Source organism: Cetorhinus maximus, chromosome 32 (assembly GCF_964194155.1).
Source record: "Cetorhinus maximus chromosome 32, sCetMax3.hap1.1, whole genome shotgun sequence".
Classification (NCBI taxonomy): Eukaryota; Metazoa; Chordata; class Chondrichthyes; order Lamniformes; family Cetorhinidae; genus Cetorhinus; species Cetorhinus maximus.
The window spans coordinates 4,159,507-4,177,432 of NC_135910.1; the positions used below are offsets into that span (position 1 = coordinate 4,159,507).

Sequence of the window (17,926 nt, forward strand, 5' to 3'; positions counted from 1 at the left end):
CTGCCTTAAACAGTAGACCTCTTATTCTTAAACTGTGGCCCCTGGTTCTAGTCCCTCCCACAAGTAGAAACATCCTCCAGGTTTCCACCCTGTCAAGTCCCCTTCAGGATCTTATATGTTTCAATAAGATCACCTCTCATTCTTCTAAACTCCAATGGGTATAGGCCCAGCTTGCTCAACCTTTCTTCAGAAGATAAGCCCCTCAAGCCAAGGATGAGTCACATTAATTTGAGTTTAGCAAACTCTCACAATTGTAATCCTGACTGAGGGGTAAACATTGGACAGAACTCCCCTGCTCTTCTCAGTTGCCTTGGGTCCCATCATGAACCCATTTCTCTCCAGCTGGGCCCAGTCCATATACATATAAGTGCAGACGGTACAAATAAGCCAAAAAAATAAACCCCGAGCGCCTGTCTGAACAGGCTAATGGAGTCTGAATGGATCCAAGTACTCACTATATTTGGGGTGCAGAAAGTGTGCACAAGTACCTTCTCTAACCAATTAGTTTCTAACATGTCCAACTGTATCTTCAGTTGTTTATGTCATCTTTGTTCCAGTAATAACGTCTGTCTTGATCAGCCATGGCTCAGTCTGTAGTGCCTGCGCATCTGAATCATGAGGTTCTGGGTTCAAGTCCTACTCCAGCACTTGAACACAAAACTCAAGACTGACACTCCAAGTGCAGTACTGAGAGAGTGCTGCACTGTCAGAGATGGTGTCTCTCAGATGAGACATTAAACCAAGGCTCTGCCTGCTTGGGTGGCTGGAAGAGGCCTTCAGGGGAATTCTCCCTCTTCCCTACATTACAATAGTGACTATATTCACTGGCTGTGAAGCACTTTGTGATGTCCAGTGGTCCTGAAAGGTGCTATATAAATGCAAGTCTTTCTTTCATAGCTAGAAAGAGCTTGCGTTTATATAGCACCCTTCCTGACCCTAGAATGCCTCAAGCCCTGGGATCTTTTCCTTTATTCTTTCATGAGATGTGGGCGTTAGTGGAAAGGCCAATATTTGCCGCACATGCCGAATTGTCCTTGAACTGTGCAGCTTGCTAGGCCATTTCAGACCGGGTGACCAACTCTGGGTAAAAAAGAATAGTAAGGAACACTTTGGCGTGGGGTTTGGCAGGAGCGGGGGGAGAGGCCGGGGTGGGTGCTGGGGTGTGTGGCAACGGTTCCAGTTCCGGGCCTGAGTCTGTACCCGCTCCCTCCTGCCCCAGCCTCGGAGCCACCCATACCCCTTCACCCCCCATCGGGCATGAGGCCGCTATCACTGGCTGGGACCCCACCCCCTCCCGGAGAGCCACTGGATACCCTCCGGCCCCCAAACCAAACCAAACCACCCACCTGCCGAAGCTGGGCAACTCTGAGCAGAGAATGTCGGCCAGTGCTCCGGTCTGGTCCCTCCTGGTCGTGTGGGCTCAGGTCTGCTCGTGTGCAGCCTCACGGTGAGAAAAGCAACCCAGGCAGCTCAGACCCCGAACTGAAAGCCAAATTCAGGGACAGTGCCCGAAAATCCACTCTGATTCCAGAGGGGCAGTTAAGAGTCAACCACACTGCTGTGGGCCTGGAGTCACATGTAGGCCAGACCGGGTAAAGATGGGCATATTTCCTTCCCATCAGTGAACCAGATGGGTTTTTACAACAATCAATGATAGTTTGATGGTCACCATCACTGAGACTAGCTTTCAATCCCAGATTTATTCATTGAATTTACATTTCACAAGCTGCCATAATGAGATTTGAACCATGTCCCCTGAGCATCAAGCTTAGCACCTTGGGTTTACTAGGCCAGGGACAATACCACTACCCCACTGCCTCCAATCCTGACTGCTTTTCCTATCCAAGCAACTGAACCCGAGACTCACAAAAATACTGTCCCAACAATCCTGTTGCTGGAAATACTCAGCCGCTCTGGCTACAAGCGTCTGTGGGGAGAGAAAGAATTGTTAATGCTTCAGAGCTGAATTTCCAGAATTTAACCAAAATCTGATTGCGCTGCCTGAAAGGGCAGAGGGAGCAGGTTCAAATGGGAACTGGGTAAATACTTGAAAAGGGGGGAAATTGCTGGGCCACGGACAAATTGCTGGTGAGTGGAACTGATTGAAGAGCCCTTTCAAAGAGCCAGCACAAGCACAATGGGCCGAATGGCTTCCCTCTCAGTTGTATCAGTCTATGATTACAGGTGTGGATGGCAGACACCTGCATCCTGCCTGGAAAAGCAACACAGCACCTGTGTAAAAACAGTGCAGTGTCCAGGTCAGGGTAACTGATTCAGCAAAACCTATGGACCCTGACAATATTCCAGCAATAGTACTGAAGACTTGTGCTCCAGAACTTGCCGTGCCCCTAGCCAAGCTGTTCCAGTACAGCTACAACACTGGCATCTACCCGGCTATGTGGAAAATTGCCCAGGTATGTCCTGTACTCAAAAAGCAGGACAAATCCAACCCGGCCACTTACCATCCCATCAGTCCACTCTCCATCATCAGTAAAGTAATGGAAGGGGATATCAACAGTGCTATCAAGCAGCACTTGCTTAGCAATAACCTGCTCGCTGATGGTGGTTCTGCCAGGGCCACTCAGCTCCTGACATCATTACAGCCTTGGTTCAAACATGGACAAAAGAGCTGAACTCCCGAGGTGAGGTGAGAGTGACTGCCCTTGACATCAAGGCAGCATTTGACCGAGTGTGGCATCAAGGAGCCCTAGCAAAACTGGAGTCAATGGGAATCAGGAGGAAAACTCTCCGCTGGTTGGAGTCATACCTAGCACAAAGGAAGATGGTTGTGGTTGTTGGAGGTCAGTCATCTCAGTTCCAGGACATCACTGCAGGAGTTCCTCAGGGTAGTGTCCTCAGCCCAACCATCTTCAGCTGCCTCATCAATGACCTTCCTTCCATCATAAGGTCAGAAGTAGGGATGTTCGCTGATGATTGCACAATGTTCAGCACCATTCGCGACTCCTCAGATACTGAAGCAGCCCATGTCCAAATGCAGCAAGACCTGGACAATATCCAGGCTTGGGCTGACAAGTGGCAAGTAACATTCGCGCCACACAAGTGTCAGGCAATGACCATCTCCAACAAGGGAGAATCCAACCATCACCCTTAGCATTCAATGGCATTATCATCACTGAATCCCCCACTATCAACATCCTGGGGGTTACCATTGGCCAGAAACTGAACTGGACTAGCCATATAAATACTGTGGCTACAAAAGCAGGTCAGAGACCAGGAATCCTGCAGCAATTATCTCACCTCCTGACTCCCCAAAGCCTGTCCACCATCTACAAGGCACAAGTCAGGAATGTGATGGAATACTCCCCAATTGCCTGAATGAATGCAGCTCCCACAACACTCAAGAAGCTTGACAACATCCAGGACAAAGCAGCCCATTCGAATGGCACCCCATCCACAAACATTCACTCCGTCCACCACCGATGCACAGTAGCAGCAGTGTGTACCATCTACAAGATGCACTGCAGGAATTCACCAAGGCTCCTTAGACAGCACCTTCCAAACCCACGACCACTACCATCTAGAAGGACAAGGGCAGCAGATACATGGGGAACACCACCACCTGGAAGTTCCCCTCCAAGACACTCACCATCCTGACTTGGAAATATATCGGCCGTTCCTTCACTGTCACTGGGTCAAAATCCTGGAACTCCCTGCCTAACAGCACAGTGGGTGTACCTACACCACAGGGACTGCAGCGGTTCAAGAAGGCAGCTCACCCACCACCTTCTCAAGGGCAACTAGGGATGGACAATAAATGCCGGTCTAGCCAGAGACACCCTCATCCCGTAAATGAATGTATGAAAAAACAACTAGGTAGAACTCTGGCTGCTGGTTGTACTCAATTGTAAAACTGTCACAACGAGTTTCAACATGTTCTGAAGATGAATATTGGAGCAACAAGACAATTCAACGAGTTGCCATGTAAATGATAACCTGTCCTCGAGGAATCCTGATTGACTCTTGTTATGTCAACTTAAGGGGAGGTTGAACACGAAACTCTAGGGACACGAGAATGAGGAAAATGAAACTAGGGATGGGCAATAAATGTTGGCCCAGCCAGCGAAGCCCACATCCCGTGAATGAATTTTTTTTTGGGAAACACTAGAAACATTCCAGAATCTTCCTTCCTCTGTGATTTGTGTTGAGGCTTCATTTGTTTCTGGGTTTATCGCATTACTGCGGAGAGAGCCCTGCCCCGGGACCCTGCACATGGGGTAAATTGGAAGATTTGCCACGCCCGTGTGTCCTCACATGTAGCTCACGTATGTCAGGATGACGGTGTGCCGCAAAGCTTCACATCATTCCCCTTAATGTCTCCCCAGGGATAGTTCTCATGTTCCTTGTGAATATCCACCCAGCAGAGAGTCAGTCCCTCTGGAAATATTCAGCAGGTCAGGCAGTATCAGAGAGGAACAGGGTTAATGTTCCAGGCCGATATGTATTTCAGATTTCCAGCATCTGCAGAGTTTTGCTTTTGTTGCCTCCCTTGCAGCACAGGTTCGAGCTGCGGCTGAGGGGTGTGTCGACAAGATGTGCTGCAGCAACTCACCAAGGCTCCTTCGACAGCGCCTTCCAAACTTGCAACCTCTACCATCCTGATTTGGAAATATATCGCCGTTCCTTCGCTGTCACTGGGTCAAAATCCTGGGACTCACTCTCTAACAGCAACGGCTTGGAGGGGAACTTCCAGGTGATGGTGTTCCCATGTCTCGGCTACCCTTGTCCTGCTGACTTGCCAACCAATCAGCACTCTCTTCTCATGCAGTGTTAATTGTTGTTGGCTTCGAGATTTGGTATTCTTGCGAATGTGTCCTGATGAGTGCAAGATGAAAAGTTTTGACAGTATGTCTCTTTTTTCAACAATACACAATCTTATATGTCCAAGAGAATGGGCAGACAGGGGTTCAGATGAAAAATGGCTCCTTTGACACTGCAACACTCCTTCAGTGCTGTACTGGTGTGTAATGGCATTGGATGACGCGTTGACATCACTGGAATGGGAGCTGAGTCCACAACTTTCTAACTTAGGGGCAAGAGCATGACTCAGTGAAGCACGTCTGGCATTTCCCGGCTGGCCAGGTAAGTGGCACAGTGGAAGGTGACGGGTGACAAGAAATTCTGACTCCAGGCAATAAAAAAAACCTTCGGAGAAAGGAGGCAAATGATGTACCTCCAGGAATAATTAGGCTTTGAGCTCTGCCATCAGCTTCCCTTTCTAAGAAGGATCCCTGTTGGTTGCTGGAGTTAGGGAAATGTGTGTGTGAGCAAACAAACACAGCAAGGAAATCACACATGTTGAAATTCAAGAAAAAAATAAGCCTTGGGCTATGTGGCTGCTGAGTTCCCAAACAGGACCTGAATGGTAGGAAGTATTTCAGAGTTTATTATTTTTGATTTGCTCTGGCGTTCCTGGCTATCAGAAGCTACAGCAGCATCTGTCACTGATACATGGTGGAAATTAAAGTATTCCTATGTACACAAAAAGAATCTGGAGGTGCAGCTGAAGCCAGAATCCATTATCATCGAAACCCATGCACACAATTCCTGGCATTCACATCCCACACTAGAACGGACTTCCACGCTTCCCAGGCACTGCGCTTCTGTCGCTTAGCCTCCCTAGTGTGGCTGTTTATCAGCTGAGCTCCCCACCCCACAGGGAGGAGGGCTGGAGGTGGCGGGAGCAGGGGGGAGGTGAGGGGGGTGCATGCCAAGGAGACCAGGAAAGTGCCACACTCCCTGCTCTGCACACTTTCACCTCCTCTCAGCCAAGCCAGTTATCAGAGTGCAACAACCTCAGACCATGAGCTCTGTGCTCCATTTTGTATGATTCTCACCCCCCTCCCAAGTGCTGGTCTGTATCTTATTCTCATGTTTTACTTTTAAACAGCGGTGACCTTTATTCCGCTATTAACACCTACTCTGGACCAATGTTTTGTTCCTTCACTACTACAATTGCCACTCTCTTTGCCTTGTTCCATGAAATCTTTGTCATTTAATCTCTAACCTATCCCTGACCTTCCCGTTTTGCTCCACCTGCCCCTCACCCTCCCCCTCAACAGCATCAAACCCTTTACATTTATGCCTCCTCAGCTCTAAAGGAGAGTGATACGGACCCAAAACGTTAACCCTGTTTCTGTAAGTAGAGTCTGCTGACCCCAGAAACCTCCCCCAATGAAAACAATCACCCAGAGATTCAGCGGCCCAACTGTAAACTGTCACATGGACGGTGTGCGGCCCTGGGAATGCCCATTCCGCCCAACTGGCCGACTGCAACAACTTACATTCATATAGCGCCTTTAACATAATGAAACGTCCCATGGTGCTTCACAGGAATGTTTTTAAACAAAGTACAACACCGAGCCACATAAGGCAATACTAGCTCAGATGACCAAAAGCTTGGTCAGAGAGGTCAAGTGGTTTAAAGGCGGGAAGCGAGGTAACGAGACAGAGCGGCTGAATGAGGGAAAATTCCAGGGCTTTGACACAGCCAACAATGGGAATGTAGTAGAGACCAGAATTAGAGGAGAGCAGATATCTCGGAGAGTTGTGCGATTCGAGATTACAGGGACAGGGAGGGGCTATGCAGTGTTTAAGCACCTCACACCCGAGGCCATCCCACTCTATCATCAGTATAACCTCTATTCCCCCACTGCCTCCTGTGGCTTCTCTGAAGCAAGTTCTATATTCTCAGGCTGAAGAAGTTTCCCCTGAGCATCCTTCTGGATTTATTAGTGACTGTCTTATATTCATGACCCTTAGCTTTGGTCTGCCCAAAAGCAGAAATGTCTTCTCTATGTCGACCTTATCAAGCCCCTAAAGAGCCCTATTAGTTTATCCCTCAAACCCCACCTTACTAGGGAAAAGATCTCTGGCCTTATTCACCTTTCCTGGTAAGTATAACCTCTCGAATTTACTATCATTCTTGTAAATTGCTTTCCACATCTTCTTAGGTGCCTCTATTAGTCTTTTTATAATACGGAAACCGGAACTGTTCACCGTACTCCCAGTGTGGTCCAAGCCAGATTCTTCACAAGTTTAACACAGTTTCTCCACTTTTCAATTCTATCCCTTGAGGAATAAATCCTGGTGTCTTGTTTGTTTTTATTATGATTCGTTAACCTAAATTGTCACTTCTAGTAATTCATGTGTCTGCATCCCCTTCCCTCCTTTCTCCCATTGAGGCTCTTATTTTCCAATTTTACACAGCAGGAGGAAGCCATTCAGCCCCTCGAGCCTATGTCCACCCTTTGAAAGAGCGGTTCACTTAGCCCCACTCCCTTGCTCTCTCCTCACACAGCCTTGCAAATTTTCCCTGTCCGAATACTGACCATGCAATGGGTTCAGACAAAAGACCCCCCACCCAAATTGTTCTCTCCGTCAGATGCTGACTGACTTGCTCTGCGTTTCCAGCATGTCATTTTTTTCCCCCCATTTTTTTTCAGGCAAGGACGGTTGAGGTGAGGGAGGTTGGATGTCAGGGGGGAAAGCAGCTGGTCAGCTCCCCAAACTGGGTAACATAGATTGATAAACAGGACCCAATTTGAGCTCAATTAGCTGAACTCAAATGGCTGCAATTCATCTCCCCACCCCTCCCCAGCGGGTTCAATGGGAAAGCGGCTAGTCATTAGGCGAGGCCTCTCAGAGTCAAATGACCTGATCAGACAGTCATGGCTCAAGCCCATTTAGACAAGGCACTTCACATAGAACTGTAGCCCAGCAAGGAATTGATGCCTCAGTGAGAAGGAGTGAAGGAGCCGAAGATTAAGGTCATGGTTGATCAGGCAGCGGTGATCCACGCATTCCTACCTGCCTCGGAGACATGGAGAACCTACAGCCGGTACCTCAGAGGGCGGTGGGACTTTGGAGTTCTCCACTCCAGAGGGCTGTGGGCGTTCAATCATTGGGCATGTTCAAGACAGAAATCGATAGAATTCTGGAGACTAATGACATCAAGGGATAGCGCGGGAAAGTGGAACTGAGGTAGACGATCAGCCATGGTCTAACTGAGCAGTGGAAAAGGCTTGACGGGCTGAATGGCCTACTCCTGCTCCTATGTTTCTGTGTTCCTCAAGAACTGGAGAGGTGCCACCAGCCACGGCTTGGCATGACCCTCCAAATCCAGGGGCGAGAATTAGCGACGTCCTCTCCCAAGCCAGCATGCCCAGCATTGAAGGATGAACTCCCCCCCAAGACCATCTCAGCTGTGTTAGGACATTTTGTACGTATGCCTGACATCGGATTCCCAAAGCAATTGCTCTATACTCGCTCATGGCGGGAGGCTCCCAGGGAAGCAGCAGGAACATTTTAGGGATGTCCTCCAAGCGGCCCTGAAGAGGTCAAAACACCCTCACTGGCTCATGGGAACCCCAGCCTAGTGATCAAACAAAATGGCGCCAAACATCCTCAGTCTGAAGAAGTGATTCCTAACTGCTGTCCTGAAACTCCGGTTTTTAAAGCCACCTTGGCCTACATTGTCCCAAAGCTGTGGAAAAACATGTTACCCGCGCCCTGGGCAATTTAAGCCTCGCTGTGCCTGAGATTTTAGGATGGCCCTTACCTTGACCTTTCTCTTTAACCCCTCCCTGCACCCTCCGCCACCCCCCACCCAACCTTCTCCAAAACCACCCGCCTCTGCTTAATTTCTACCAGGGTTCAGGGATACGATTGGAGCCATTCGCATTGAGATCGCTTCAAAACATCTTCCCTCTGCTTGGATATTAAATACAACCATTTCCTTTTAATTCTCCGCTTATCTCAGACGCCCAACTCGCTCCATCAATCATTCATGTCCTGCTTGATTTATTTTCTCCATTTCTTTGCCTGTTGGCAGGTACTTGCCTGAGGCTGTTGGTGGGTGGCATGCTCAGGATTTCTGTGTCCTGCAAACTGCTCGTCAAAACACAAAGGACCCTGGAGCCAGCCATTTCACTGCTCAAAGCTGCTTCAGGATGGAAATGAATAACTGATGAGACAGCTGTTTGCCGCCATCACTCTCTGTGCTCACTGATGTACATTGGCTCCCGCTCCAGCAATGCCTCGAATCTGGAATTCTTATCCTTGTGTTTTGATTCTTCCTGGCTCCCCTCCCTACCTCCCTGGCTCCCCTCCAGCCCTACAACCCTCCGAGGTCTCTGCATTCCTCTGATTCTGCCTCTTGAGCATTCCCCGCATTTCCTTTGCCCCGCCATTGGTGGTCCGGACTTGTCTTCCTAAACCCTCTCCGCCTCTCTCTCTCTCCACTTTTAAGATACTCGTTAAAACCTACCCCTTTGACCGAGCTTTCAATCAACTGACCTATTACCTCCACGTGCGGCTTGCTGTCAGACTTTGTTAGATAGCGCTGCCCTTGGGACATTTGGTTATGCTAAGGGCGCTATATAAATGCAAGTGCTTGTTCTTTCTGGGGCTCGCATTGTATTTTAGGTTCTACCTAAAGTCTACCCTCCATCCCTCTGCTTTGGGCACTCATGTGTATTTGGACAGCAAACTGCTGCTCAACCTTGCAATAGAGCCCCGAATCCCCCTGGCTCCTTTGGGCATTGCCACACTCTTGAGATGTGTGGACCTTGCTCTGCCCAAATATGCTCTTGCTTCCTTTTTACATTCCAACCGGTGACTACCAGCTGTGTAAAGCGCTTTTTGGGGGGGGGGCGGTCATTCTGGGGTCGTGAAAAGTGCTATGTAAATGCAAGTCTTTCCTTTCATTTTTCCCTCCGTCAGAGAGGGGCACAGCAGCCTGTAAAGTATTACACTCCCCAACCCTTAACTCATGACAAGCCAGGGAAAACGGTATTGAAATCCAGCTGTTTAAAAGTTTGTAACGGGCAGGAGCTGTATCCAAGAGTTGTGGAGTTATGTGTAAAAGTTCTGGACAGACTTTTCCCATTAATGAAACATTCTTTTTTTAATATAAGTGGGCATCACAGGCACAGCCAGTAGCCGCTGTCCATCTCTCATCCTGTGAAAGAATCATTTTTAATAATTAACAAGGCAAATGTGTTTCAACTGGTTTATTGACACTGGGAACCAAACTGCACCAGCACTAGTAGAAAAGGAATAGAAGCTTCCAAGTTTGTACAAAAGCTTCGTAATCAAGCCACAATTACTGAAGTGTGGCCGCTGTTGGAATGTAAGAATTGCGGCAGCCAATCTGCGCACAGCAAGCTCCCACCAACAGCAACGTGATAACAATCGGGTAACCTGCTTCTTCACACTGCAAATTCTCAAAATCTGAAACAGAGGACAGAAAATTCTGGAAATACTCAGCAGGTCGGGCAGCGTCTGTGGGGAGAGGAACAGAATAAATGTTTCAGGTCGACCTGAGCACAAGGGCAACGACCTGGAACGTTAACCCTGTTCCTCTCTCCACAGGTGCTCCGGACCCGCTGAGCATTCCCAGGCTTTTCTGTTTTGGCTTATTTATTCCGCTTGAGGGATAAACATTGTGCGGGACGCTGGGGGAGAATTCTGCTGCCTGCCCTTCCTCAAAGGTAATGCCAAAGGGGTCTGAGGCAGTGGGTTTAACACCTCCCCTGAAAGACAGCACCTCAGGCAGTGCAGCACTCCCTCGGTCCGGCGCTGGGAATGTGGGCCCCCCTGTTGCTCAGGCCTCTGGGTCCAGAGTTGGCAGCGTTACCCAATACGCAGTTCAAGCGTTACTGAGAGATGCGGGCGAGCTCCTGGGTGAAGGCAAGTCTCTCCTTTCGGACCTCAGTTCCTTTTCTTGCCGCTTTTCATTGACACCAAAACGAACGGCGGGTGGGAAGTGTGAGACTCTCCCGGGAGTCCGTGCAGCCTGGATCACCGTGGAATCCATGTTATAGCAACAACCTGATTAAAAATACATTAATACAACAAAAGGTCATTGATTGGATGTGACGGATAGATGAAAGATAATTGAAATACAATGGCTGTTTAATGTTTCCTGATGATGACAATGTTTGGAGCACCTTCACTTGGTCTATGGTTGAATTTATTCCCTGTTTAACGTGTCTATAACATTATCGGGTCCAGACAGTGGGTTCCCCGCGAAAGGGTTTGGCCACTTTCCCTCTGAAGCCGGCCGATTGTAAATTTGATCCCTAATTACCATGTTGGGAGGGGGAGAGGAAGGATGGAGGGGAGGGATGGAGCGGTAGGGGGAGGGGAGAGAGGTAGAGGGGCGGGGAGGAGAGGGGAGGGACAGGGAGGTGTGGGGGAGGAGAGGGGAGGGAGAGGGAGGTGTGGGGGAGGAGAGGGGAGGGAGGTAGAGGGGCGGGGAGGGTAAAGAGAGGGGAGGGAGGTAGAGTGGTGGGGGGGGGGGGGACCGAGGGAGAGGGGTGGGGAGGAAAGGGGGGAGAGGGGTGGAAGAGAGCTGGGGGAAGGGGAAGCAGAGGGAGAGAGGTTGGGGTGGCGGAGAGAAGGCAGGGTGGACAGCAGCGGGGAGGGGAGAGAGAGGGGTGGGGGAGGGAAGGGTGGGTGAGAGGTGGGGGGGAGGGGGGGGAATGGGGAGGGAGGGGTGCGGGAGGAGAGGAAGAGAAGGGGGTGGGGGAGAGGGAAGGGGTAAGGGGAGGGGCGTGCATGTGGAATGGGACAGTTTCAGTGGGGAGGCGGGAGGGGGAGGGTTGGGAAGTGGATGGGGAAAAGAAGGGGAGGTAGGGGATGTGGTGGGGGCAGGTAATAGGTGGGGGGAGGGGGAACGTGTGAGGCAATGGTATAGAAGCTGCTGGAGGGCTCCGGAGCACCACCCCCAGCACCTCTGACCAGAGCCCGGTGTGGGAGGGGGGACGTGGGGAGATGGGGGTTTGGGCCCAGGCATTAGGGGGACCCGGGCATTAGGGGGGTCCGGGCTCAGTGTTATAAACGGGAGTTTTCATAATTCACTCTGAGCGGCTAATCCTAGACCGGCTTAAAAAAATTGGAACTTGGGGCAGAATTTTGCCCTCGGTGGGTGAGGGTGGTCTCAGCGGGTAAGCTCAGCGGGTGGGAGGGGTGGGGAGCCCTGAAAGGAGCCACTGGGGTAGAAATTGAGCATCATGGTCACTTTCACGGCCACTGGCAGTGGATGCCCTCCATGTCCCCATGGCGCCAAATCCTGCAGGAGGTGGCAGAAGTGACCAGCCAGTTCCCTGGGCACGCGCAGTCTTTGGCGACACTGGTTCTCGGTCACCTGCAGGAATGACAGACCCATCTGTAAACCCGCCCAGCGACGGCTCACTGTGGCTCTTCAGCAGCGTGTGCGGGAGCCCCAGCTGCCCCTTCTTCCAGAGGGTGCTGCTCCTCCCTCTGCCAGGCCGGGCACCTCCGTCACTCTCCTTTCCTTCGTCTCCGCTCCCTGTAAGCCACGAGGCACACCGCTAGGTCACCAGAAACCAAGATCCTGATATAAAAGCAAAATACTGCGGATGCTGGGAATCTGAAATAAAAACAGAAAAAGCTGGAAAAACTCAGCAGGTCTGACAGCATCTGTGGAGAGAGAAACAGGGTTAACATTTCGAGTCCGTATGACCCTTCTTCACTGGTGCTGTAAGTGGTGTTGTGAAACATCAACATGCGATCTCGCCAATGTGCCTGGATGAGGAGATGATTCCGGCGAGCTGGAATTATAACAAGACGCTGATGTATTGAAATGACCTTCCCAATGTCCAGTGGCGGGAAACGCCATGGACGGGCTGAGTGGACAATCGCAAACTGGCTTCACAATGTCGTGAAACCGATTTTTGGCCTGCTCGCCATATTGTCCGGTCCTGAAGCCCGATGCCAACGGGAACGGGAAATTTCGGCCTCTGTGTTTTTCTGTAATTTTCTCAAAAATATTGATGGAATTTTTTTCCAAAGGTGGAATGGTTTCTTTATGTTCTGGAAGAGTGCACAGTAAAGACTTGTAAGCGGAAAGCGTTTAGAATCAGTTTGTCCTTTTAGAACACCTTCGGTCTGTCCGCAAGCATGACCCAGACCTCCCTGTCGCTTGCCATTTCAACACTCCACCCTGCTCTCATACCCACATGTCCGTCCTTGGCCTGCTGCATTGCTCCAGTGAAGCTCAATGCAAACTGGAGGAACAGCACCTCATCTTCCGACTAGGCACTTTACAGCCTTCCGGACTGAATATTGAGTTCAACAATTAGATCATGAACTCTCTCCCCCATCCCCACCCCCTTTCCGATCCCCCATTTTTTTTCCAATAATTTATATAGATTTTTCTTTTCCCACCTATTTCCATTATTTTTAAATGTATTTCCATCCATTGTTTTATCTCTACCTTTTAGCCTATTTCGATCCCTTCCCTTCACCCCACCCCCACCCCCACTAGGGCTATCTGTACCTTGCTCGTCCTGCTTTCTACCCTTAGCACATTCCTTAGATAATATCACCACCTTCAACACCTCTTTGTCCTTTTGTCTATGACATCGTTTGGCTATCTCCACCTATCACTGGCCCTCTATCCAGCTCTACCTGTCCCACCCCCCCTTAAACCAGCTTATATTTCACCTCTCTTCGATTTTTACTTAGTTCTGTTGAAGGGTCATTCGGAATGGAAACGTTAACTGTGTTCCTCTCCGCAGATGCTGCCAGACCTGCTGAGTTTTCCCAGGTATTTTTGTTTCTGTTTTGTCCTTTTAGACACACTTTAAAACTGCAGGTGAGCAATCCCCACTAGTTAGTTATTTTTTCAGGCTACTGGGGTGTTTATTTACCGGTAAGCCTCTGAATCATTCTTTTGAATTTGCTCAGACCACTGAACTAGGAAGGAGGAAACTGCAAAAATTCCTAGCGCTGTCCGCTTCTCACAGTTCAGTGCACAATCGGTTGGCAGTAGGAAGGAAAATTATAAAGGCTCCCAAAACGGACAAGCCGCCTGAATGAAAATCGTAATGGTGGATGCAAAAGTTCCGAAGCCATCGTCATTACTAGCACCAAGTTTATTGATATATATGGAGCATTATTATCAGCATTGAAAACAATTCTTGCACCAGTGCCATCTCCTCACAGTGTGCCAGGCTTTGAGAGACACTCATGCTGGTGTCTCGGGTACATTGTTGTACAGCAATGAGTTAATTGAGTAAAATCCAAATGGGGGAAGCTAAAGCAGTTAAAATGTGTAAACCATCCAAAACATGCAGACGTCAGAGATCGGGGACCTGAATGCAATTTAAGGTTTTAAAGCAATTAGGGAAATATTAATTACCCCCCAAAAAAATATCCATATAGACTATACGGTGCCAAGTGTAAAACAATTTGTAATGTGCCCTGGAGGTGACAGGAGATGGGGGGAGAATGCAGTTATGTTTAAACCAGTGTCCCTATCGCTTTTGTGCGCTGCTTCCCCCGCCAATTTTACGCTCCGAAAGTTACGTGCGCTCTGACCGGTCAGAAAAAGTTTTTTTTTGCAAGCATCCTGATTGGTGAAGAAGTTTCACAGGGCCCGGGGCCGGAGGAGCAGGGCAAAGAAAATGAACCTCACTCCCCATGTACTTTCCCAGTGTTTGCAAATTCAGGAGGCTCCCAGGCAGCTTTAATCGGAAGCATTTTGTTTATTTTATTTAAAAAAAATAACTTACTAGTTGACTGACTGTTTAATGACAGAAAGAATAATACCAGTTCAATGCAGCAGTTTCACTTTCCCTCCTAACACCACCATAAAAGCAATGAGTGGTTAACAGGAATGTTCGGGTAAAGCCTTGTAACAAGGACAAGGACTTAACACTTTGCTTCATGGGTTGTGAGTCTTGTATTAAGGCTGAGTTCACTGTGTATGGGGGGTAGTGGGGATCATCTTCCATTACTTTGCCTCCCTTTGCATTTAGAGTAACATTTGAGTTCCATACACTGCATTTGTCTGATCGCTGAGTGAGTGTCACATGACTGACTGACTGGACAACCAAGACAGGCAGTTCTGGAGATCTGTTCAGGCACCTAAGTCCATTCTTGGAACTTTTTTTTTTTCTGGTCAGTTTAATACTGAGATGTTTCCATGTGTGTAAAAGTTTCACTTAGCCCGGCCCTGACAGGCTGTGAACTGTTGCTTCTCTTAAACATGTCCCAGTGCTGCACTTAGGAAAGGTCATGGACCTGAAGCCATTCCGTTTCTCCCGGCACTGATGCTTCCAAACCTGCTGAGTATTTGCAGCACTTTCTCTCTTCTCCAAAAATGTTCAGAATTGCAGCATCTGTTTTGCATTTGTGTGTTTTGTTTTCGGTGTTGGCTCTGGTGTTATTAAGGGGCGAATTAGCTCTCAGGAGGACAACACTTTGCACTGAACTGCTTGCGCTTTGTTCACCCAGTAAATGATGAAGCCTCATATCTGAGGTCTCTTGCTTGGTGACAGTTCCTCAGCCCTAGCTCCTGACTGCAGGATTTGCGCCCTGTATTTAAATACACTCTCCCAGAGGCTGCTCCACACCCCACAACCCTCTATCCTGGGGAAGGGGGTCAGAATCCACCCCCTTCCTTCCTCGCCCCCAACCATTTCTCCCCCCCCACTCCACCCTTCCTCACCTCTCCATTCCCTCCACCCCCCTCCAGAATCGACCATACTTCTTCACCTCCCTCCACATCCTTTCCCATACCATTCCTCCCCCTGTCTCATTCCTCTCTCACCCCATATTCTTTCCCTCTCCCCTTCCATGCCCTGTTCTCCCCCCTCCTCTCTCCAATTCCCTCCCTCATCCTCCCCTACATTAAATCTCATCTGCCATGTGCCCACCCATTCCCCAGCCTGCCTAGATCCTCTTCAAGTCGATCACTCTCCTCCTCACGATTCACAAAGCTTCCAAGTCTTGTGTCATCTTCAAATGTTGAAATTGTGCCCAGTGCACACAGGTCTATGTTATTAATACAAATCAAGGAAAGCAGTGGCCCTCTATATACCATCCCCCAGCCAGAAGTAAGTAAAACTTTCTAGCGCAATAGGCTTGAATTAAATAATTAAACTTGCATAATGAAATTCTAGTTATGCTAAAGACTAATGATTCAAACTACCACATGGATCAAAATAAAATACCTACTGGTACTAATATTTTTTACCTAGATTTATTGACGCTTGGGGACTCAAGTGATTAGGAAAACAATGTAATAGTAGATCTAGAAGTTATATGGCCAATACATTTTCTTAGAGCTCCTGCACCTCAAACTTTCCCACAACACCACTGGGTGGAAGTGTAGGAGAGTGGGTGGGTGGGCAGGGGGATGTTGGGGTAGTCTTGGCTCCTCCAAGATGAGGAGAACAGGCCTAATGTAGCAGCATGTCGGCTGGTGAAATGAACAAGGGCCCAGACGCTGAGATTCTCAGGATACCAGCCGGGCTGGTTTTTGCTCTTGGCCGGTTTACCCTGAGACATCGTCAGGGAGGAAATGTTCAAGGAAGTTTGAAGCCATTGTAATCTGTCACAATCTCTATCTCCGTCAATAACCCCACCACCTTCTCTCTTTCTCTCTCCCCTAACTCCCAGTGAAACTGCCATCAATCCCACCATTCCTTCCACCTCGACTTCTTCACCTCTCCCCCTTCACCCTGCACGTACTCCAAATGATGCAAAACTCCACTGATCTACCCTAGTCCTTGCATTTTCCCACTGACCTATCACCCCTGTTCCCTCATTGTCTCCTCACTCCTGCTGCTTTTATTTCAAAACCTTCAGCTTAATTCACAAATATATCCATGACCTCCCCCAGTTGTCCCCGGAACCTTCTCTAGCCCAACATCTCAACTTGCACCCTCTGCTCCTCTAACTCTGACCAGCTATGTATCCCCCATCTCCTCTGTCCCACCATTAAAACATAAGAACATAAGATATAGGAGCAGGGGTAGGCCATTTGGCCCCTCAAGCCTGCCCCGCCATTCAATAAGATCATGGCTGATCTGCCCCAGGCCTCAACTCCTTTTTCATGCCAGCTCCTCATTGCCCTCAACTCCCTGATATTTCAAAAATCGATCTACCTCCTCTTTAAATGCTTTCAGTGATCTAGCCACCACAACTCTCTGGGGTAGAGAATTCCAGACATTCACTGCCCTCTTAGAGAAGAAATTCCTTCCTTAGAACCAGTACCTTCAGGAATCATATCCTGTCTCCCTAACCCCATCCCTTCCCACCTTGCCATATCTTTCGCTACCTTCAAAAACGTCCTCAAATCCTACCTCTTTCACCACTCCGAGATAATCTCTGCAAACTCCTGGCTGGTACCTGACAAACTTGCCCCTTTTGGGAAGCATCTTGGGGCCCTCCATAGGTGTTTTCATCATCACCATTCACAAATGTAGAAGCCATGGGAGTAAAGGAACAATGGTTACAAAACTTGAGGTAAGACATCAGGTAGAGAGCATTGATGAAGTGTTGACCAAAGGGGTTAATGCAGTGGTGGCTCCCATGGGTGAGTATCAGGACTGGTTTGTGAATTAGTTTTTCACTTTGAATGTTATACTATACCATCTCCCCGGCCTGTCATGGATCAGGAAGGTTTCCCACTACTTATGAGTGACTTAGGTCTAACTCCGGTAGGCTTCTTCAAAAGCTCCTTTATTTACACCATTTCACACGCTAATGCTTCTAGGTAAGTACACCTCTCCCCTGTACAGACTATTCTCAGCCTCTTGCACATGACTGCTGATATCACTGTTACTTCATGGTGTACATCACTATCTCACTACCAGAACCATTAACCCGCTATTCCACAGGGACCACTGCTCATTGAATTGTTTTAACTAGTTTTTAACAGGCCTTAATAGGCCTCTGACAGTTTGGCGGGCGCGCTGCTGACTTGGCTGCGCACCCGCCAAACTGGAAACCTAAATGACGTGGGGTGACGTGGGGACACACACCCAACATCACTGCACGTCGGCGAGCAGGCCCCACCCCCGCTCGCCGAGCGGAGAATTCAGCCCAATGAGGGGGGATAATAGAAAGAAACTTGTCAAGGGGGAACAGC

The 17,926-nt window shown here is 49.0% G+C and overlaps 1 protein-coding gene across 1 annotated transcript in view; it reads right to left on the reverse strand.

Moving 5' to 3' along the window:
* dlc (deltaC) overlaps window positions 1-17,213 on the reverse strand; it is a 70,037-nt gene extending 52,824 nt beyond the window's left edge. The window contains exon 1 of the mRNA XM_078533096.1: window positions 17,114-17,213. Within this exon, the coding sequence (XP_078389222.1) occupies window positions 17,114-17,213 (100 nt within the window). The remainder of the gene's footprint in view (window positions 1-17,113) is intronic.
* Between the last annotated feature and the right edge of the window lie 713 nt (window positions 17,214-17,926).